The sequence below is a fragment of the Homarus americanus genome, unplaced genomic scaffold (genome assembly GCF_018991925.1).
Source record: "Homarus americanus isolate GMGI-L3 unplaced genomic scaffold, GMGI_Hamer_2.0 scaffold16033, whole genome shotgun sequence".
Taxonomy (NCBI): domain Eukaryota; kingdom Metazoa; phylum Arthropoda; class Malacostraca; order Decapoda; family Nephropidae; genus Homarus; species Homarus americanus.
Genome location: NW_024752685.1, coordinates 29,068 through 51,646, shown reverse-complemented (window position 1 = coordinate 51,646; position 22,579 = coordinate 29,068). Strand labels below are relative to the sequence as shown.

The 22,579-nt window shown below is 47.2% G+C and overlaps 2 protein-coding genes across 2 annotated transcripts in view; one reads left to right on the top strand and one right to left on the bottom strand.

Moving 5' to 3' along the window:
* LOC121855168 overlaps positions 1 to 1,349 on the bottom strand; it is a gene marked incomplete at its 3' end in the record, with an annotated part of 37,000 nt that extends 35,651 nt beyond the window's left edge. Inside the window, exon 1 of the mRNA XM_042350036.1 lies at positions 1,254 to 1,349. The remainder of the gene's footprint in view (positions 1 to 1,253) is intronic.
* An 11,838-nt stretch (positions 1,350 to 13,187) lies between these two features.
* LOC121855167 (cyclin-dependent kinase inhibitor 1C-like) lies at positions 13,188 to 22,012 on the top strand. Its single transcript, XM_042350035.1, has 5 exons — positions 13,188 to 13,241; positions 16,295 to 16,615; positions 19,404 to 19,538; positions 21,466 to 21,554; positions 21,955 to 22,012. The coding sequence occupies exons 1-5, from the start codon at positions 13,188 to 13,190 to the stop codon at positions 22,010 to 22,012; spliced, it is 657 nt and encodes a 218-aa protein (XP_042205969.1).
* The last annotated feature ends 567 nt before the right edge of the window (positions 22,013 to 22,579 follow it).

Sequence of the window (22,579 nt, the reverse complement as noted above, 5' to 3'; positions counted from 1 at the left end):
TCATAATTCATCACGCACATGCGTTCCGATACACGTCACGCGACCAATCAAGATTTTTTTTTGCAACCAATTAAAATGAATTGTGGCTTAATTCGCGGTATTTTTGGCCGAATTAAAATTGATTTTTATTTTGGGTCTCTCATATTTCGAAATTCAAATTCATTTCCGACCATGGAAGTCTGGGATGGGTGTCACTTCAATGATATGAAGCTGATTGAGAGTTTTGGGGAAAAAACGAAGAAACTATAGCATTTTTTCGATCACATAGTGTTCTTCTAACCTCAGTTAAGTCATAAGTGCAAGACTGAATGTAAATATCGCAAATAACAACATATGTGGCGTTGTGTAAGAATCTCAGAATCCAACGATGAACAAGAACCAGCCCAATAAGGTAAGAAATAGGTAATTCCATCATATGGTGAGAGTCAGTTAGGTTAGGTTTGGTTTGGGTTTTTTTTTTCTAGTGTGTTTTGGTGTATTTTTTATTCGCTTAGCCATTAATTTTTTTTTAAAACGTCCCACGAAAAAAAATCTATATAAAAACGGCCAATTTCCGACGGAAATGAAGGTTGTATTAGGTCTAAACACACACAAATACACTAGAAAAATATATTTTTTACTTTCTAACAGAGCGCAGTGCCGGATTAACCATGAGGCACTTAAGGCAATGGCTTCAGGCCCCCCGACTCTAAGGGGCCCCCAAATCCAAACATTCTCAAAGTTGAAGCGCATAAAACATGAATTTCGTTCAACGATGTCCTAGCAACGTCTCAATTTTTTGTCTCTTATGAACATTAAATGTGTTATTTTGCAGTAGCTTAATGTTGATGAAATCATTGATAAATTTGGGTATATTTTGTTCCTGTTATTTATGTATACCTTGAGGGTACGGGGCCCCAAGTTGATCTGTGCCTCAAGCCCCTATTAAGCTTAATCCGGCCCTGACAGAGTGGGAGGTGGAAGTGCAAATTTACCGTTTCAACTTCCATTTCGTAGTGGCTAGAAGAGAAAATTTACCCAAACTCCCAAGGTTCGTTTTGTGACAAGTGAAATAATACACTAGTATTTCATAAAAATCATTAATATAATTAGCTAGTATCGTCCCGAGCACTTTAAACCACCAAAACCTTATATCTGCTTATAGTACATATCCAATATTGTATGCCCTTCTTTCTTGTAAGAATCTACAAATTCCTTCGAATCCCCTAATTAAATTACCACTTACTCACCTTAAATATAAATGTTAACCTAACCTTTAAAACGCCGCACTGAGACAATTCGCCGAAATATTTTACAACAGGCCTCTGGAGTCTTTCTTAAGTTTGTAAATATTACCCGCACCTCACGGCCACGCTGATTGGTCAGCTCATTGTTGTGACGGACGAAGGAAATATATTAGTTATATACAGGGTAACATTACTTATTTTAAACTAAAGAGTCCTTTTTTTTTACGGGGAATAGCCCACCCGGGCACAGGTCATCGACCCACAACGAAGCCAAGGGGGCGAAAACATAAGAGTAAAAATAAATTAAAAATAGGAAAGAAAAAGAGCATATTAATCTACACCACGAAGATGCCGGAAACCCACCTTTTTGAAATGAGACATTGTATGAGTATGGAAACAGAGAAAAGGGCAGAGCATTCCACAGTTTGGCTGTGTGAGGAAAGAAGGTTGTACTATAACCGAGGGCAAAATAAGAAAGGTGATTCAAAAATTGAAAAGACATAAGTCTCCCGGTCCAGATGGGTTACATCCAAGAGTCATTAAGGAGATGATGGAGGAACTACTTCAGCCTCTGAGGATCTTGTTTGAAAGCTCTTTTCAAGAAGGAAATATACCCGAGGACTGGCGTATTGCATATATCACAGCTATCTATAAGAAGAGAAGTAAAAGTGAACCAGGAAACGACAGGCCAGTCAGTCTAACTAGTGTAATCTGCAAATTAATGGAGTCAATATTACGGGAAGAGATGATATCCCATATGAAAAAATATGGATTGTTTAGTAATAAACAGTTTGGTTTCATTTCCCGCAGGTCAACAGTCCTACAGTTGATTAGGGTACTAGACAGGTGGACGGAAATTATCGATGACAGTCAGGCTGTGGACATAGTGTATTGTGACTTCATGAAGGCTTTTGATAGAGTACCCCACAAAAGACTATTAAACAAAGTATCTAGTTATCGCATTGATGGAAAATATCTTGATTGGATAAGGAATTTTTTAACTAAGAGAAAACAGAGGGTTGTGGTAAATGGAGAAGTATCTGACTGGAGAGAGGTCACTAGTGGGGTCCCTCACTCCTCAGGGTTCTGTCCTCAGCCCCCTGCTGTTTGTCCTTTTTATCAATGACCTGCCTGAGGCAATTAAACACGACAGTGAGGTATATCTATATGCGGATGACACAAAGATTTTTAGGAAAATAGAACGAGATGAGGATTGTGACATGCTGCAGGAGGACCTGGATGGGATCAGGGGTTGGACTGAGAAGTGGATGCTGAACTTTCACCCAGAAAAAAGTAAATACATGAGGATAGGAAGAACAAAAGTTGTTGACCATGGATATCATATGTACACCACGATCAAGAAGACCACTGTAGAGAAGGATATAGGGGTAGTCATCGATGATAAGCTGACGTTTTCTGACCATCTAGCTGAGAAAATCAACAAGGCTAATAAAATAGTGGGCATTATTAGAAGAACTTTTGTTCATCTGGATGCACCTATATTCAAGGCTCTGTACACTGCTCTGGTTAGGCCACACCTTGAGTATGCTCATCAAATTTGGTGCCCATATCTCATTAAGGATATTGAAGCAGTAGAGAATGTACAGAGGAGGGCTACCAAATTAGTACCACAGATCAAGGATTTATCTTATGAGGAAAGACTAAGGAAATTACAGTTACCGACACTAGCGTACAGAAGATCTCGTGGGGACCAAGTTGAAACATACAAGATAGTGTGTGGCATTTATGACCAGGCATGTACAGCAGGAATGTTCCACATGAGGGAGGCTGACACTACCCGGGGGGAACTCAAAGATCTACAAAACAAGAGCGAGGCTAAATCTCAGAGGACACTCGTTCACGAGTAGGATTGTCAACAACTGGAATAGTTTACCTGAGTGGGTAGTGAATGTGAAGACGGTGGAAAAGTTTGAAGCAAAATTAGATAAATAATGGAAAAATCAACAACAAGTATATAATTTTAGGGCACAATTATCCGCCACACACAGCCACCGTCTGAGTAGAGAAGAGGCTATTGAGCTGGAGTCACAGGCGTGAGCCTCTTCCAGAAGATCATCTGTGAGTATCTGTGAGTATAACGGGTTATTCTAGTGTGACCGACATCCACAGAGAAACGGTGGGCACCACGGGCAAGACCAGAGCTACGAGCCCACGGCCTTGCCGGAAGTACACAGGATGCAAAAACCACCGAACATTGCCCTGAAGATTCTGTTTTGTAAATGCCTGGATGAACAAATGGTACCCAGTGAATGGAAAGTGGCTTATGTGAGTCCTATCTTCAAGAAGGGCGATAGGCACTCCACGAACAACTATAGACCGGTGAGCCTGACCAGCATAATATGTAAAGTACTTGAGAGTATTATCAGAGATGCAGCGATGGAACATCTACTACGAAACAACCTTGTAAAAGATTGCCAACACGGTTTTATGCCGGGGCGCTCTTGCTTGACACAATTGCTCAAGGTATTGGATATTTGGACCCATATTCTAGAACGGGGTGGTAATATCGACAATATTTACCTAGATTTTGCCAAGGCTTTCGACAGTGTACCCCACGAAAGGCTGAAAATCAAACTGGAAGGGTACGGAATTCGGGGAAATGTCCTAGCGTGGATAGAAGACTTTCTACATGACCGCAAGCAATGTGTGATGATTAATGGCACGAAATCGTCATCTGTACCTGTAACAAGTGGGGTACAACAGGGTAGTGTATTGGGCCCGCTGTTGTTTGTTTGTTTCATAAATGATATGCCTGACGTTGTACACTCCTCCATACAAATGTTTGCCGATGACGCCAAGTTATTTCGGGAAATTAAGAACCAAGCGGACTGTGAAGAGCTGCAGAAGGACCTCTGTGGGCTCCAGGAATGGTCGAAGGAATGGCTGCTGAGATTCAATGTCACGAAGTGTAAGAGGATGCACCTGGGGCGTACCAACGGTAAGGAGGCGTATCCATATGTCCCAACGGGATGAAGAAAATGTACTAGTTGAGACTGTGTGTGAGAAGGACCTAGGTGTGTATGTTGACAATGAGCTGAAGTTCTCGGGCCATTGTGAGAAGAAGGTAAATCAGGCAAATAAATTATTGGGTCTTATAAGAAGGTCGTTCAGATATCTAAACGGTCCGTCCCTCGTGACGATCTTCAGGAGTGAAGTGCTTCCCCATCTGGAGTACTGTCACCCCATCTGGTCCCCGAGATATGCTAGGGACTGTCAGTTGGTTGAAAATGTTCAAAGGAGGGCCACCAAACTGGTGCCTGCACTTCGGCATCTCAGCTACCCTGAGAGATTGGAGCGCCTGAACTTGCCTAGCTTATACTACAGACGGGCAAGGGGGGACCTAGTTGAGGTTTATAAGCATCTCAGGGGGCACTACTCAGTTGAGTGTCCTTACTTGGAGCTGGCGGACGCTCGCCCCACAAGGGGTCACAGCTCAAGATTGAAGAAGCCGCAAGTCCAGAAAACCGTGAGGGCAAACTTTTTCGGAGTGAGGGTTGTAAACTCTTGGAACAATCTACCAGAGAGTGTTGTGACGGCACCGAGTGTGAGCTCTTTCAAGAGAAGACTTGACCAACACTGGAGCGGGTTCAGGTACATTCAGGAGCCGGTGCATGCCCAGTATTTGCCAACAGTGCGTGACAGAGACGTGACCGATCGCCCGGGCGGCTAGCGAGCCGACCTTTTGGTGAAGAATATAAAGGAAAAGAGACGTGACCGATCGCCCAAGCGGCTAACAAGCCGATCAGTGGCGAAGAGGATAAAAGTAAAAGTAAAAGTAAAGTACCTGTAAAAGAGAGAGAGAGAGAGTGAAGTAACATTGCGGCGAAGAGAAAGGGAAGAAAGAAAATCAAATAAAGGAGGAGAGTTAATTAGACGAAATGCCTTTGATTCCACCCTATCTAACAGTTGAGCAGAAGAAGAGCCACTGCAGATATGAGAGCAGTACTCCAAGTTAGGACTAATGAATCCCTTATATACTTTTATCTTCACCACTGATCGGCTCGTTAGCCGCTTGGGCGACCGGTCACGTCTCTGTCACGCACTGTTGGCAAGTACTAGTCATGTACTGGCTCTCTGTTACGCACTGTTGGCAGGTACTGGGCATGCACCGGCCCCTGAGTGTACCTGAACCTTACTTTTACCCTCTTCACCACTGATCGGCTCGTTAGCCGCTTGGGCGATCGGTCACGTCTCTGTCACGCACTGTTGGCAAGTACTGGGTATGCACCGGCTCCTGAATGTACCTGAACCCGCTCCAGTGTTGGTCAAGTCTTGTCTTGAAAGAGCTCACACACGGTGCTGTTACAACACTTTCTGGTAGATTGTTCCAAGAGTTTACAACCCTCACTCCGAAAAAGTTTGCCCTCAAAGTTTTCTGGATTTGCGGCTTCTTCAATCTTGAGCTGTGATCCCTTGTGGGGCGAGCGTCCGCCAGCTCCAAGTAAGGACGCTCGACTGAGTAGTGCCCCTTGAGATGCTTATACACCTCAACTAGGTCACCCCTTGCCCGTCTGTAGTATAAGCTAGGCAAGTTCGGGCGCTCCAATCCCTCAGGGTAGTTGAGGTGCCGAAGTGCAGGCACCAGTCTGGTGGCCCTCCTTTGAACATTTTCAACCAACTGACAATCCCTTACATATATCAAGGACCAGACGGGGTGACAGTACTCCAGATGGGGAAGCACTTCTCTCTTGAAGATCGTTACGAGGGACGGACCGTCTAGATATCTGAACGACCTTCTTATAAGACCCAATAATTTATTTGCCTGATTTACCTTCTTCTCGCAATGGCCCGAGAACTTCAGCTCATTGTCAACATACTGTACATACCTAGGTCCTTCTCACATTCAGTCTCAACTAGTGCAGTTTCTTCATCCCGTTGGGACATATGATGCGCCTCCTTACCGTTGGCATGCCCCAGGTGCATCCTCTTACACTTCGTGACATTGAATCTCAGCAGCCATTTCTTCGACCATTCTTGGAGCCCACAGAGGTCCTTCTGCAACTCTTCACAGTCCGCTTGGTTCTTGATTTCCCGAAATAACTTGCCGTCATCGGCAAACATTTGTATGGAGGAGTGTACAACGTCAGGCATGTCATTTATGAAACAAACAAACAATAGCGGGCTCAATACACTGCCCCTGTGGTACCCCACTTGTGACAGGTACGGATGACGATTTCGTGCCATTAATCACCACACACACTGCTTGCGGTCATGTAGAAAGTCTTTTATCCACGCTAGGACATTTCCCCGAATTCCGTACCCTTCCAGTATGATTTTCAGCCTTTCGTGGGGTACACTGTCGAAAGCCTTGGCAAAATTTAGGTAAATATTGTCGATATTACCACCCCGTTCCAGAATATGGGTCCAAATATCCAATACCTTGAGCAATTGTGTTAAGCAGGAGCGCCCCGGCATAAAACCGTGTTGACAAGCCCTTACAAGGTTGTTTCGTAGTAGATGTTCCATCGCGGCATCTCTGATAATACTCTCAGGTACTTTACATATTATGCTGGTCAGGCTCACCGGTCTATAGTTGTTCGTGGAGTGACGATCGCCCTTTTTGAAGATAGGACTCACATAAGCCACTTTCCATTCACTGGGGACCATTTGTTCATTCAGGCATTTACAAAACAGGATCTTCAGGGGCTCGGCAAGCTCGTTGCACAACGATCTTAGCACTCTAGGATGCCCCATGTCAGGGCCGGGACTCCTATGGACCTTTAGCCTGGACAGTTTATTTCTAATACCCTCTTCTGTGAGGTCAGTATTGCTGGATATGACTCATTTACGAACCTTTCTCATATACGTCACACAAGATAACGAGGTATATTAAGTTCACACCGATGCATACAAGATATTTCCTTTGAAATATAGTTTCTGGATCACTTCTAACACTTCACATAGGTCTGATACATTTATCCTTTTTCCAAATCAATGTTCTTTTATAGTTTCATCCGCTACCTGCGGTAGCTATGTTCACTAATCGTTCACAGATGTCAATAGAATGACCTTCAAACACGATCTACACTTAGCCCTTATAGTACCCTAGTCCGTATCGACTGGACTCTCCCAACCATCTTATAGATACCTTGAGTTCTCTTTAATGCTATGAGTACATACACTTAATATTATATACCCGTACCTAGGTACAATTCAACAAATAATTCATAAACCAGGAACACCATATTGGTTCGCATTGACCCGCACTTGTAAGTACAGGGAGTCCCCCTGAGGGGAGGGTTGTGGGAAGCAAGTGTGCCGACACAGGGCCAGGGGGCAGCAGCGCACCCTCCACCAGCTCTGACCACCACCCGGGAGGCGGCACCAGCTCCGCCTACCGGACAGGAGGAGGCGAGCGCCGTGTAAGCAATGATATTTCTGACCACACCCTGCAAAATACAATGTACTTTCTCAAGAAACTTGCAAGAGGGGTGTGGTTATCTATGCTAGGCAAGACCTTAGAGCCAGCCAGGCGAGGGTACAGGGAGAGGATGTTTTTGAAGAGTCCAAGTGGTGTAAAATTAAATTAAAGGGAGGGGACTTATTTATCGTCGGGTGTATCTACAGATCCCCAAACTGTGGCCCACTAAATCAAAGGAACTTAAGAACCTTATTAAACAACACGGCAATGCTCAGCCCTAGCCACCTCCTTATCATGGGGACTTTAACTATGGCGACATCGACTGGAGAACAGGTCCACCCCAAATGACTTGAATAACCCTGCTACTCTTTTTATAGAAACTCTGAGAGTAATTTTCTGAGGGATAATGTTAGAGCCGACACATTACAGAGGGCAGAAACACCCAAGCCACTTGACCTCATCATAACAAACGAGGAGGTATGGTAGCCAAACTGGAACACCTGGCACCGGTTGTCATTCAGATTAACTGTTACCTAGTTCAGAAAGGCCAGGCCAAGGTGCAAATATTAAAGAGAAATTACAATGAGATGAGGGAAGAGATGAGTGGTATCAACTGGCCTGACTCATTAAGGTACAGAACGCGGACACTACGCTGAATATCATAACTAGTAAGTGACCCATTTGATCGATAAATATATACCCAGACCAAACCCAGTGCTTCTAGGAATACGAGGGATCCTAAACATGAACCATGCGGCGGTCGACAAATTAAGAAGAAACAGAACAAGACTGGGTTGGGTCAACGATGAGCAAGACAGGAGGATGTATGCAAGAGCCAGAAACCGCTAAAAGACACAGGGTGTAGAAGGGCTGAAAAGGAGCTCCAGGAGGCTGGTTGCATGCAGGTCAAGTCAAACCCAAAGGCGTTTTACCGCTATGCAAAGTCGAAATTCAAAACGCGAGTAGGAGTATCAGACCTGAGGCTTGTGGATGGTAGTTACGCAGAATCTGACCAGGATAAAGTCGAGGCATTGAACAGCTTTTTCCTCGGTGTTCACAAGAGAGGATGCAACCAACCTTCCTGCGTTTGAGGACAGACGGTTCGATACAGCACTGACCCACATTGTGTTCACAGAAGTTAGTGGTATTAGAAATAAACTGTCCAGGCTAAAGGTCCATAAGAGTCCCGGCCCTGACATGCGTGCATCCTAGAGTGCTAAGAGAGTTATGCCCTGAAGATCCTGTTTTGTAAATGCCTGATGAACAAAATGTCCCAGTAATGGAAAGTGGCTTGCGTGGAGTCTTATTTTCAAGAAGGGCGATCGGCACTCCACGCAACAACTATATAGACCACTTAGACCAGTGGAGCCTCGACCAGCATACGCGTAAGGTACTTGAGAGTATTATCAGAGATGCGCAATGGAACATCTAATTCGAAACAATCTTGTAAGGATTGCCAACACGTTTTATGCCGGGCCCGCTTAACACAATTGTTCAAGGTATTGGATATTTGGACCCATATTCTGAACGGGTGGTAATATCGATAATATTTACCTAGATTTTTGCCAAGGCTTCGACAGTGTACCACACGAAAGGCTAAAATCAAACTGGAAGTGGGTAATGGAATTCGTGGAAATGTCCTTGCATGGATAAAAGACTTTCTACATGACCGCAAGCAGTGTGTGTGGATTAATGGCACGAAATCGTCATCCGTATTCCGATGGTTACCAAGCAAGTGTTCCCTCTTTCTGGAAGAATGCAGTGATTGGTAGGGAAACAATCGCGGTAACACTGAAGTCCGTTTATTATGGATGAGAGAAATACAAGTGGTGACTCAAGGCAGCCATGCACGGCTCACACAGTCAGACTGAGGCTGCCTGCCATATGGCAGCCTCGGGGCAATGTTGCCACATAACGCAGTTGCCACGTGATGATATATATATAAATGCTACCGGCATGCAGCTTATATACAGGGTCGCTAATACTGGCACAGTAGCTTATATACATAACCTACATCTTCTCCTCACGCCATAGCCTTTGTCTTATCCTCAGTCCTGTGTCGTTCGAGCGTCGAGGTGCACTGTGGGGCGGATCCTCGTAGGGTGTAGTGACCGTCCTCAGCCGGGGGTCAGCAGCAGGGGGTGGGATCTGCTGAGGAAGCGGCGGTTCCTCCAACTGCACGTGCCGCGCCGGGCATCCTGACCTTGTAGTTCCCGCGACGCCGACACCCACTACTATGCCCACCTTGTCCCAACGTGTCGTCGTCGGGTCCTGACGCGGACAAGGGGCACCACCTCCAGTGGCTGAAGAGGGCGGGCACGGTCGTCAAGTACCGAGCCTTGGCGTCCTGGGCACGTGAAGGGCGCTGGCGTCACAGCTCTCGGCTTTTGGTCTGCCAGTCCTCTTGTGCCTTGGCATGTAGGAACGCTAAGAGCTGAGAGTGGTGACCATACAGGATCTGGGCAGGGGAGCTATCCTGTGGGTGGGAGTGAACGCAGGCTCTGGGCAGCTCCGTGTGGCAGCGCCAGGCGCGTCGCTTGTTGATCCACGCACCCCGTTGGTGGTGCACCAGCAGCTGGGATCTGCCTCGAAAGTCTCTGGGCACTACGCCTAACTCCTTGCAGTGCTCTCACGACAACAAGGGTAGCGAGAGTAGGCTGCACGCCGATTCATCCGCGACATGACCTGTCGCCGTAGGTGATCTCTGCTTGAAAGGAGCTCCACAGCATCCGGCATCTGGGAACCGTCCGCTTTGTGTACTGCAGCGCTGCGGCGGTGGTCCCAGGCCGCGTTTGGTGAGGCCCAGTTTCTGGAGGTGCTTCAACCCAATCACCGTGAGTATCACGGTGTCCGTATCACCTCGATGTGACTCGGACACATCACCGTGTGTGACGGCGACGCGGGATGGTGGGGGGGGCAGTAGCCCTGGGGGTGTGTGAGTCGAGTCCACCCTTCCCATGTGACTCCACTGCTGCTTGGGGGCTGGGTGTGGGTCATCTGGAGGGGGCTGCGTGCGAACCACCCCGAGGTAAGTGCGCGCTTGCTGTCCTCGCCTCAGGCTTTTGGGCTTGGGTTGGCGGCAGCACTTGTTGTAGTATCTATAGCGACCACAGGCCTGACACTGCGGCCCCGTGCAGGCACCTGTCTGTGTTAGGCCATGGCCCTTACGGTCACATCCACGACACAGTGTCGGCTGCCGGGCATGTCTTGGGGGGCCATGCGTTGCTTTCCACAGCTGCCACAGGAAGCACTAGGCGAGCGCGGAAGAACGTGTGCGCCTTCACGTTGTTGGCCGCCTTCTACCTTCTTGTACTGAGAGATTGCTCACAGCAGGAGGGGCCTGTAAGGCAGAGGTGGCGGACTGGTGGCCTCGTAGGCGACCGACATTCAGTCACTACCGCCTGGAGTGTGGGAGTGGCGCCCAGGGATGAGTCGCTGCACCAACTCTTCCTTCTGCCTGACACCTGCCGCATCCCTGCTTGATCCAGCTTCCTCACATTCCCGGCTGTGCGCAGGTGACGCCCACCTCCTGACAAACTCCTTCAAGCGTACAAAAGTCGCCTGGAAGGATTCGTTCTCCGCCCGCTTGCAGCTGGTGAAGGCGCGGGTGATGCAATGCCTCGCTATGCCGACCCTAACGTGCTCCTGTAAAAGGTCGAAAGCACATCCGTCACTGAAGAGTGTAGAATTGGGAGGCACTTGCAACGCAGGTGCTCCAAAACTCTCTGTCTCCAGCTTACAAAACACATCCGCAGTTGGATGAGCTGTTTGTTTGGGAGGCATGCTCTCAAGGTCCACTCATCGTGGAGTACCTGTCCAACGCCGCTCCACTCACGAAAAAGCTGAAACGTGACATATGGTGAGAGGGCGGGTGGGGGTTGAAACAGATGCCTTGGGAGCTGGGCTGTTACTGGGAGGCAAGAGTACCTGAGGACGCTGGTGTGGTGGAGGGGGGAGGCACTGGTGCCTATATGCCTGCTACCTGCGAGTGAGGGAGGGTGTATGCTAGCGCCAGGGTCGCCACAATAGTGCCTCAAACGCCACTTTTCCTCCCCTCTCTTCGTGGTTCCTCCCTCTGGAGTTCCATCTCTCTGGCGCCTTCGTCCTCGCTGTCCATCCACCCCAGAATTGTGGCAATGTCCTGGCCACTGGAGGTGGAGGATGAGAGCTCATACCGTGGAGGGGAAGGTGGTGGGGAGTCGTACTCCCCATCTTGACGTTGTCCCTTCTACCTCCCATCTTTTTGTGTAGTGTGGACTGCACTGTTTACTATATAAAGTGGCGCCTCAACTACTGAACCACATATATATGATACAAACAGCGCAGAAATAACGCATATAGTCCACTGTTCTGTCCGTGAGCGAGTGCGTGTGTGTGTGTGTCTGTGTGTGTGTGTGTGTGTGTGTGTGTGTGTTCGAGAGAGCACTTCGCAGCCTTAATGCCGGTGGGTAGAGATGCAAAGGGGAGTGAGACAGCCGCGTCTCCCGGGATGTCACACGAGAAGGGTGTAACGCCATGCGTTCGTGTGGGTACCCACAAAAACAGGCCAATGCTCAACTCTCAGCTCAGACACACACTAATACACTGACACTAACACTGCCACCGCCACTAAAACGCACTGTGACGTCCCAACACTGCACATCGCGGCGAAACACAGCAACACAACACAACACACCATGAGCTTCCATCGCATCACCGCAGACGAACTGTTCGCATTGTTTACACACTTGTAAGTCCACAGATCCCAATCACTGTACACATGGTGGTTACAAGTGTTCCCTGAAGAATGCAGTGATTTGGTAGGAAACACCGCGGTAACACTGAAGTCCGCTTATTATGATGAGAAATACAAGTGGTGACTCCGCGGTGCCATGCACGTACCACACAGTCAGACTGGAGGCCGCCTTGCCATATGGCAGCCCGGGGCAATGTTGCCACATAACGCAGTGTTGCCACGTGATGATATATATAAATGCTACCGGCACAGTAGCTATATACAGGGTTGCTACTCGGCACAGTAGCTTATATAGCCAGGGCTGCTACCGGCACAGTAGCTTATATACAGGGTTGCTACTGGCACAGTAGCTTATATACAGGGTTGCTACCGGCATGCAGCTTATATACAGGGTTGCTACTGGCACAGTAGCTTATATACACAGGGCTGCTACTCGCTACCAGTAGCTTATATACAGGGTTGCTACCGGCACAGTAGCTATATATACATGGGGTTGCTACTCGGCACAGTAGCTTATATACATAACATACAGTACCTGTCACGCGGGGTGCAAATTCACAGACAGACTTCCCGGACTCTATCCTGCCAGCCTCACGCGGCACAAAAGTTCCCACGCAAGTACGCATAATCCCGTCCGCAGTAGATTACTCGACGACACCTGAACTCCCCACGCAACAGTGGCAGACAGAGTATTTAACGAGTGCGCCGCGTGGCCTGGCGGCCGTTGACAAACCCCACGCACCACGCCCTATATAATCACTGACGCGCCCTCCTGCCCCGGAAACCGCCAGCTCCCAGCACAACGAATATACCCTCTGCTGGTATCACTGGCGTTCCGGCCCCAATGCTCAACGCTGTGAGCCCCACTGCACCTACTCGGGAAACGGCGACAACGGAGGTTGGTAGACGCCTCAGCCCCGTCCCTTCAGGCATCTCACTACTACACGACACCGACCGCACCTCCAGCACGAAATTCCTCGTCGACACAGGTTCATCGGTCAGTATCATCCCTCCCTCACGACAAGACAAGTCAAGGCAGCCCTCTTATGACCTGTTCGCCGCCAACGATACCCCCATCGCCTCCTACGGCGCACGCACCCTCGCCTTAGACCTCGGTCTCCCCAAGACTCTGTGCTGGTCATTCGTAGTCGCAGACGAGTCTCAACCCATCCTTGGCTTCGACTTCCTCACCTTCCACAAGCTCGGAGTCGACCAAAGCCATCGTCGCCTCATCCATGAGCCTACAGCACGCAAGATCCAGGGTTCACGTGCCAAAGACACCGACACTATCTCCTGTCTTTCGCCGTCCAACGAGTTCTTCCCCCTGCTCGAAGAGTTCAAGGAACTTTTCTCACCCCGAGTCTCTCCACCCCCACCACCTACGTCGGGAATTTTCCACCACATCGAGACCTAAGGACCTCCAGTCTTCTCACGCCCTGAGCTCCTGAACGCAGCCAAGGCGGAATTCAACAGACTACTGCAAGACAGCATCATTCGTCCTTCTAAGAGTCCCTGGGCATCGCCTCTTCACATGGTTCTTAAGCCATCATCCGGCGACTGGAGGGTGTGTGGCGACTACAGATCCCTGAACCTCGTCACCAAACCTGACAGGTACCCTATTCCGCATGTCCAGGACTTCCACCACAAACTTCATGGCAAGACAATCTTCTCGAAGATCGACTTGGAGCGTGCCTTCCACCAGATCCCTGTAGCACCTGCAGATACCCAGAAGACAGCCATCACCACTCCATTCGGACTCTTCGAGTATACTTTCATGAGTTTTGGCCTATGCAGCGCAGCACAGACTTTCCAGAGGTACATGGACCATATGCTTTGCGACCTCGATTTTGTCACAGTCTACATAGACGACATCCTCGTCGCATCTTCGACGCCTGCCGAGCATCATCACCACCTACAATTCCTCCTCCAACGCCTGCAGAACAACAACATGAAAGTTCACCCTGCTAAGTGCATCTTCAGAGCCCCATCCATTGATTTCCTCGGTCACAGAGTCTCGCCTAGTGGCATCCAACCCCTACCACAGAAGATAACCGCCATCAGGGAGTTCCCCAAACCTGAAACGGCGAAAAACTCCGAGAATTCCTGGGTTTAGTTAACTACTACCACCGCTTCATTGCCAACGCTGCCACTGTCCTAGTTCCCCTCTACGACCTTCTCAAAGGACTCCCAAAGAAGTCTCACAAGAGGCTGTTACGGCATTCACTGCTATCAAACAGCACATCACACGCCTTACCCCCCTAGCCCACCCTGCACCTAACGCCTGGACCACTCTCACAACAGACGCTTCTTCTACTGCAGTGGGCGCCGTCTTACAGCAGGAGATCAACGGAGTCCTCATGCCCGTTGCATTCTTCTCACAACGGCTTCAACCACCTCACCTGAAATACAGCGCCTTCGATCGAGAACTCCTGGCCGTATACCTGGCTGTCAAGCATTTCCAGCACTTCCTCGAGGCCCGTCAGTTCACCATCTTCACTGATCACAAGCCCCTCGTCCACGCCTTTACTTCAACCTTCCAGTCACATACACCTCGCGTTCTGCGCCACTTGGCGTATATCTCGGAGTTCTCCAGCGACGTCCAACACATTAAAGGCAGCCACAACGAGATCGCCGACGCCCTCTCTCGTTGTATATCCAACATTCTCCCCTCATCTCCACCCATTGATTATGGGCAACTTGCCGCGGCTCAAGGAATGAAGAAGACCTGGCAGCATACAAGACATCTCCGTCAGGCCTCACACTCCAAGAACTCCCAATCCCTGGCACGAATATCAAATTGTTATGCGACGTATCCTGTGGGCAGCCTAGACTGTTCGTGCGTCACATCCACCGCCGCGCTGTTTTCGACCGCATCCATGGTCTCAGCCACCCGGGTGTGCGGGCCTCCCAGCGCCTCCTCACGTAACGTGTCGTCTGGCCCGGCATCAAGACCGTTACTAAGAAATGGGCTGCCCAGTGCCTGGCCTGTCAGTCCTCCAAAATACATCGTCACACACGGGCCCCTTTAGAAACCTTCCCTATACCCAAAGGACGTTTCCAAGTTGTGCACCTCGACATAGTGGGACCTCTTCCATCATCCTGTGGTAGCACCTACATCTTCACCTGCATCGACCGTTTCACCAGGTGGACAGAAGCCATCCCCATGCCCAATGCTACAGCAGAGTCTACCATCCGCGCCTTCATGTCCGGCTGGGTTTCCCGCTTCGGCCCCCCCACTACTGTCATGCCCAGTTTGAGTCACAACTCTGGCACAGCCTCCTACAGTTCCTCGGCAAGACTAGGCAACGCACCACCGCATACCACCCTCAATCCAACGGCATGGTAGAGCGGTTTCACCGCCAGCTGAAGGACGCACTTAAAGCACAGCACGACCCTTACAGCTGGACGGAAGCGCTACCCTTAGTGCTCCTCGGCATCCGTGCTTCCTACAAGGAGGATATGGACTGTAGCCCAGCAGATCTCACCCTAGGCGAGCCCCTTCGCCTACCCGGGGATTTCTCACTGCCTCCTGACCTGCACCAAACCACTCCTGCCGTCCGTCACGACTTACTCCAGAAGCTACGACAAGCAGTTTCTGCATTCAGAGCTACTGCTCCACGCCAGCCTCCACGGCGCCCTGAACACATCCCTCCTGCACTACTCACAGCCGAATATGTTTTCGTCAGGCATGATGCTCACTGCAACCCACTACAACGCCCCTACGATGGACCCTTCCAGGTTGTGACCCGTTCAGCGAAGATCCTGACGATTGTCCAGAATGGCAGACACTATACCGTCAGCATAGACAGAGTCAAGCCGGCCACTTTACCCGTTGAGCCCCCTACCCAGCAGCACCACCAACAAACGACGCCTGCACCAGTCTACCCGCAGTTGCCACCGGCAGCAACACCCCGCCCAAGACATTTTTGGGCACCCTCTTTGCACCCTCAGGTGCCCCCTGCTCCTGTCCTGGACCCTGCTGCCGTGGTAGAACCTGCTCCTATCATAGACCCTCCTCCTGTCGTGAACCCTGCTGCCGTAATAGAACCTGCTCCTGTTATAGAACCTGCTCCGGTCATGGACCCTACTCCTGACGTCGCCCCTGACCCAGTCAACCCAGCCAGTGGCCCTGAGGAAGCTGCCCCAGCCGCTAGAGAAGCACAACAACAATTGCCTGTACAACCTCCTCTAACCCAAAACCTTCTTTCTCCCCCTGATTCCCCCACAGGGGCTGTGTCATTAGACGGAGCTGTAACCCGCAGCGGCCGAGTGGTACGTACACCTGCCCGTCGCGCCCGGAGGGGAGGGGGAGTATTGTAGTGGAGGCCTCCCCTGCAAACGCCTTGTGTTGCTGACTGGCCGACCCCCAGCGAATCTGCCGGCGTATCCCTCGTGGTCAATGTCAGGTAACCAGCGACGCCGAACAAAGCGGGGGCCTTCCATCAAGCCACCGCGGTCATATAAGACCTCACCTGGCCTTCATCACTCTCTTTCTACTTACCGCCGCCAACAAGCAACATCCCTCAATAGCTCCATACACACGCTCCCTCAGAAAGCTCCTCGCCCTACAGGAACTCTGAGCAAGCTTCGCCCAACTTAGTATCTCTTTAACACTGTGCTGTGCAAAAATATATATATATACAAGAAACACTGTGATTTTCTATTTCTACCTCAATCCTGAGTGTTGGATATATTTCATGTACGTACGTTGTGAGGCCAAATAAGAGACCCTGACAACCTGCCACGACAGTACGCTACAGTATAACGACACAAAATTTGAAATTGCAACTGTAGTCGTATCTGTTCAGGCAACTTACTGTAGATATGTTTGATTACAGATGGAACACTCAAGACCCCTTGTGAGTGATGATGAAAGCTTCAACTGTCTTTATTGTTAGTGAAACTTATCAAGTAAGTGAGTGTCAATTCTGCCAGTACGAGCGGCATTGTACTGCGCACATCATAGTCATTCCTAAAAAAACCCTTTTAATTCATATTACGCTACATAACATTCAAATCCACTGCGCTTGTAGAATCTCAGAAAACGGGAAACATTGAGAAAGAATGACTCACCTAATGAATGTTAGGGAATTATTTGATGAATTGTACCCAACTACGGGTATATAATATTAATTGTATGTACTCATAGCATTAAGGAGAACTCAAGGTATCTATAAGATGATTAGGAAAGTCCGGATGATCCAGACTAGTGTACTTTAGGACTAAGTGTAGAACGTGGTTTGAAGGTCACACTATTTACGTCTGTGAACGTTTAGCGAACACATCTTCCGCAGATATCATATGAAAATACATGAGAACAATGATCTGGAAAAATGATAAATGTATCAGAGCTTTGTGAGGTGTTGGAAGTGACCCAGAAACTATACTTGAAAGGAAATATCTTGCATGCATCGGTGTGAACTTAATATACCTCGTATTCTCGTGTGACGGATACCCATGACATGTACAGTGATCAAAGAATCTTATGTCTGTGTTCAAGTATTGCCATGTGTGAGAGGAGGATCCCTAATTACAGTTTTATGTGAAGTGGATATACCCACGCTATGAACATTCGGCTTTTGTTTCAGGGTAGCGTCCTTTGTGCCCGGCCTACAGGTGTGAGTTGTTGATAATGATATAGCCCAATTAATTTCCCAGGAACTGTCAAACTCGGACCGTATTCTAGTATGTAAGTGAGGATTAAAATATGTATTTATAAGACACCAGGCCACAATGAACGGGAAAGTGTTCATGTGAGAACCATAAAAAATCAAAGTAAAAATTAAAGATTGGAAACTGTAGGCCTACGTTGGTAAGAGGCACTGGACCTCGAGCCTCAGTGGCACCTACTCTCTCATCAACGCAGGTTCCCGGGTTTTTGAAATCACCAGAACGGCGGCCATTACCTCGTGTTGGCCCCACCATGTGAGATGACTACTCATAGCTATACTACTCCACTGTGAACCTATGGATTCCCGGCATACCACCACAAATGAGTAGGAATACATAATGGAAGGCTTGAGAAACCCCACAGTCGTCACTTGGAGCAGCCTATAATACCAGGCGTAGAAACAGTACTGGTATGTCTCTTGGTGAAGCCCTTGTCTCTACCCACCGAGGGCGGTGTGCGAACGAGGTGCCTGTGTAACGACCATGGTCATACACGTCAGCTAACGCCAAAATCAAATGATTCATATTACGCTCAATAGCCCACAAAACATGTACCTCTGCTTTTATTTTGAGTCCTCCATCTGAGGAGTCCGTTTTCTCATCACTTCAAGAGACCTCAGTCCTCCGTTATCCCATTTTCTCTGACTTACTGAAACCAACCTCTCTATAAAATGAATTTGAATGTGAGAGAGAACACCCTTGTTTTGAGTCTACTTAGATATGTCTGTTTACAGTTGGAACAGTCAAGATCCATTGTGAGTGGTGTTGAGCGCTTCAATTGTCCTTAGTGCTAGTAAGACGTGTCAAATAAGTGAGTGTCGAGTTTGCCAGCTAGAGTGGCGTATTTTATGTCGTCCGTGGGGATACCCATGAGTCTCTGATCGCTACTGAAGCTATATTATTTTGTCGCCCCGACATCAGAGAATCTGATGTTTATAGTTTAGTTAGTGTCAGTTGCTTATTTAAGAAAGTCATTAATCTCCTGAACAGTTCCTGTCAAACTCAAAATTCTCCAAGACTTAACGGCCGTTTGACCTGGGATGTGGTTTGCGGTCAGGCTAATAGAGTTGCCAACGCATATATAACTCCATTTCACCCCTTTACTGACAAACTCAATCTCTGATTAAATCATAAATAAAGATGTAGAAAATTAGCCTGATCTGTGACACTGACGGTCATAGCTAGGTGTCCAACGACTACTTTGAATAGAGGGCCTATTGTGAGTAAAATTAGTCTTTCTAGTAGGAATATGCCCTCAGGCCCGTATATATGCCGGCTCGCGAGGAAAAATCACTCCCTCTGTGATTTCTCCTCCACGTCTCCAGACGCGGGTGTGTTAGCAACCCTCCTGAGGTTCGGTAGCTACCTATGGGCAAGATGATTCTTGAAGGATGTCTCTAAGGGGGCGCGATTAGAATCCCAGGACACGATTCCCCCGGGAAGCGCCCTCAACACTCTGCCAGTTTGTCACGAGTCAACCTCCCTGGATGCACCTAGCGAGCGAGCCTTCAGCTTAGCGGCCGCTGTAAACAAATCTGTCCGCTGACTCCACCTGGTGATTGTACTTCATCTGTTTGCATGGAGCGGTATCGGCCCATGTTTGGAGGGATAACTAGCAGAAATATAGTATCCCTGGTTAAGTATTGAACCACTGCATGAGAGTTCAAGGTACCAGGTTGTTCCTTGTGAACTAACAAGAGGTATTGTATGTTACTATAAGTGTGGAGTTGTCCAGTGTGTTATGTATTCGTCTGTAGGGACCAGGAAAGAATAACCTGAAAGTGTAATGTTATAACCAAGAATTGAAGCGGTAAATTGTTACTTGTTAAAGTAAGACCTGAGGGTCCAGTGATATCTTGTGAATAATAATTACTGAATCTCATTGTCAAGGTAACAATACCACAATTGTCTCATGAAGCAATAAGTATTTGGAGGTGTTTAATGAGGTAATAGGTTCTTGAAGTGTTTGATGTCTCAATAAGTTAATTGCGATTCTGTTTTGTCTGAGTGAATCTAAGATGCATCTTGTCCACTCACTGTGTTAATAAATATTGAACTAGTAATCTACGAGTATCGCCACTCTACACCTTCTAAACATTGGTTCCCAGAAAATAATACTTACTCACGTGCCTATACATCTACCACACTACCCACAAACTTTCCATGAGTTATGTTATATAATGAAAAGTCTGGGTGGTGGCAGCTACCCTTTGTAAGTATAAAAGGTGTTGTACTAAGAATAAAATGGTTCCCCAGACTAACCCATGTATAAGAATAAACGTAAAACAGAGTATACTTCAGAAAGGAAAGAACATTGAAACTGAGAATATAATATATGTGAAAGAAATGAAAGACTTGGAAAGTACAAGAAGAGAAAGATAAGACATGTATGTACATGGTGGAACTAAAACCACAGCATAGAAATTATTAAATAAACACACCACGAAAGTCTAATATAAAACACATACATAACTAAGTCAAGAATTACTTATATAGGAATACTAAATAAGAATATAAAGTATATTTATAAATAAAGAATTGAAGAATACTAACAGAAAAGAATATCTGGATGGTAAAATGAAATGAGAAGAACTCGGCCCGTCACACCTGGTATGTGTACCTAGAAATTACATGGAGTCCCATACTTGCAGGTGTGGAGTGTAACAGGTGTGTTGAGATGGTGGTAGAGGGAGGTGAGCTGGTGCTACTATGTATGATAACCTAAGGTGCTATATTCCATACAAGTGGAGCAGTCTGATGTGTTGAGTGTTATTGTAAGAAGGGATGACCGAGGTAAGGAGGTCAATGAGTGTTATGAGGAATGAGTATGATAATGACACGCAATTAATGTAAGACATCTGTTGTTGAGCAGTGTAACTAAAATCATAGTTGTTCTTCTGAGGAAGGCCAACTCTTCTGGTATTTTGACGGAATGCAATATGTTTTTAAATGAATAAATTAGTTAAGACATGTTATTGTTTCACCCTTCTTCCCCTTATCGATTTGGTCAATGAAAAACCGAGCCCAATGCCTAGTTCACTCTGCCCGTTACCTAACGAGCTACATAGTGCCCAGAGGGGGTCTGGTGGCAGCAACCTATAAAATTAAGACTATAGTTAAGTTATCCCCTTTAGAATTAGTTACCCCAGAATCTGGCAGTATAGCATGTCCTTATATATTCCTTGGGGATAGCCATGAGTTTATAAGTACTACTGAAATTAGATCATTTTGATGCCCAAACATCAGAGAATCTGATGTTTGTAGTTTAGTTAGTGGCAGTTGCCTATTTAAGAAAGTCATTAATCTCCTGAAAGATTCTGTCAAACTGTATAATCTCCCAAATCTAATGTATCCCGGTTTGTTTGTGGCATTGATTTTCATAGTTAAATGTACAGCGACTGAGTTGAATGTAATTTCTGTCATTGCATGATTAGCTTTTCTGGCATGTGTAGCGCACAGGCCTGAGTTGGCAGTTAGCCATATCTAAACTCGTGTACAAGGAGCAGCGTCACATCTCTGACGCTGTTCCATCATATCTCAGGTATGTGTATGTTCTCACGTCCACCATATTAAGTCTGTTTAACTCAGTGAATTTTGTGAATATCAGTATTCATGTTGTAAAAGCGAAATTATCATTTACCCAGTGAAAGAATTAATGTAACATAAATATCGTCTGTCGTTGCCAGACGAAGATTGTTTGTGATTGAGTTATTTTTGACATATCCGACGCTATGGGCAAGATGGTCATTGAAGGATGTCTTTAATATGGCGAGATTAGAATCTGAGGAGAGGAGCACCCAGGGAACACTGTGCTAATGTCATGGTCATAATGACATGGCTAGTCTGTTAAAACCTAATAATTCATATTACGCTCCACGCCCACAAAACCTGTAAACCTTTTGAGTCTCCCAGTTGAAACATTCGTTCTCTAACCACTTCAGGAGATCTGTGTCTTCCATTTTCTATGTCACATTATCGGAGAAACTCAAGTATAATTAAATTCCACACATTTGAATTGGTAAGAGAACACCCTTGCTTTGCGTCAACTTAGAGATTTGTGATTGCAGATGAAGCATTCGAGATCCGTTGTGAGTGATGTTGAAAGCTTCAATTATATTTACTGTTAGCGTAATTGCCACTATAAGTCAGGGTAGAGTCGGCAGTGAGAGTGAGGTATCATTGACGTCGGCCCTAGAGATACCAGTGATTGTTGACAGAGGCTGAAGTCACCTCTTTTTCACATATGAGCATCAGCGAATCTGATGTTCATGGTGAAATTGTCGTAAGGATGTTAATTACGAAAGCAATAAATTAACCTGAAGGGAACTGTCAGACCAGGTATCTTTGAGAATCTAATGGTGTAATCGGATACTACTCATCTTAGGCTCCGCCCACCAGGGACTGCCATCCTGAACCTTGAAATCAATTTAATTCTTGTCTTCGACAGCTCAGTCAAAAAATATATTGAAAAGGGAATCTTAGGAAATGGAAATGAGTTCGTAGTCTTAGTTTCAAATGTCAAAGTGTATAGTAACGTAGTACATTTAAATAGTTGGGGTGAGTGGA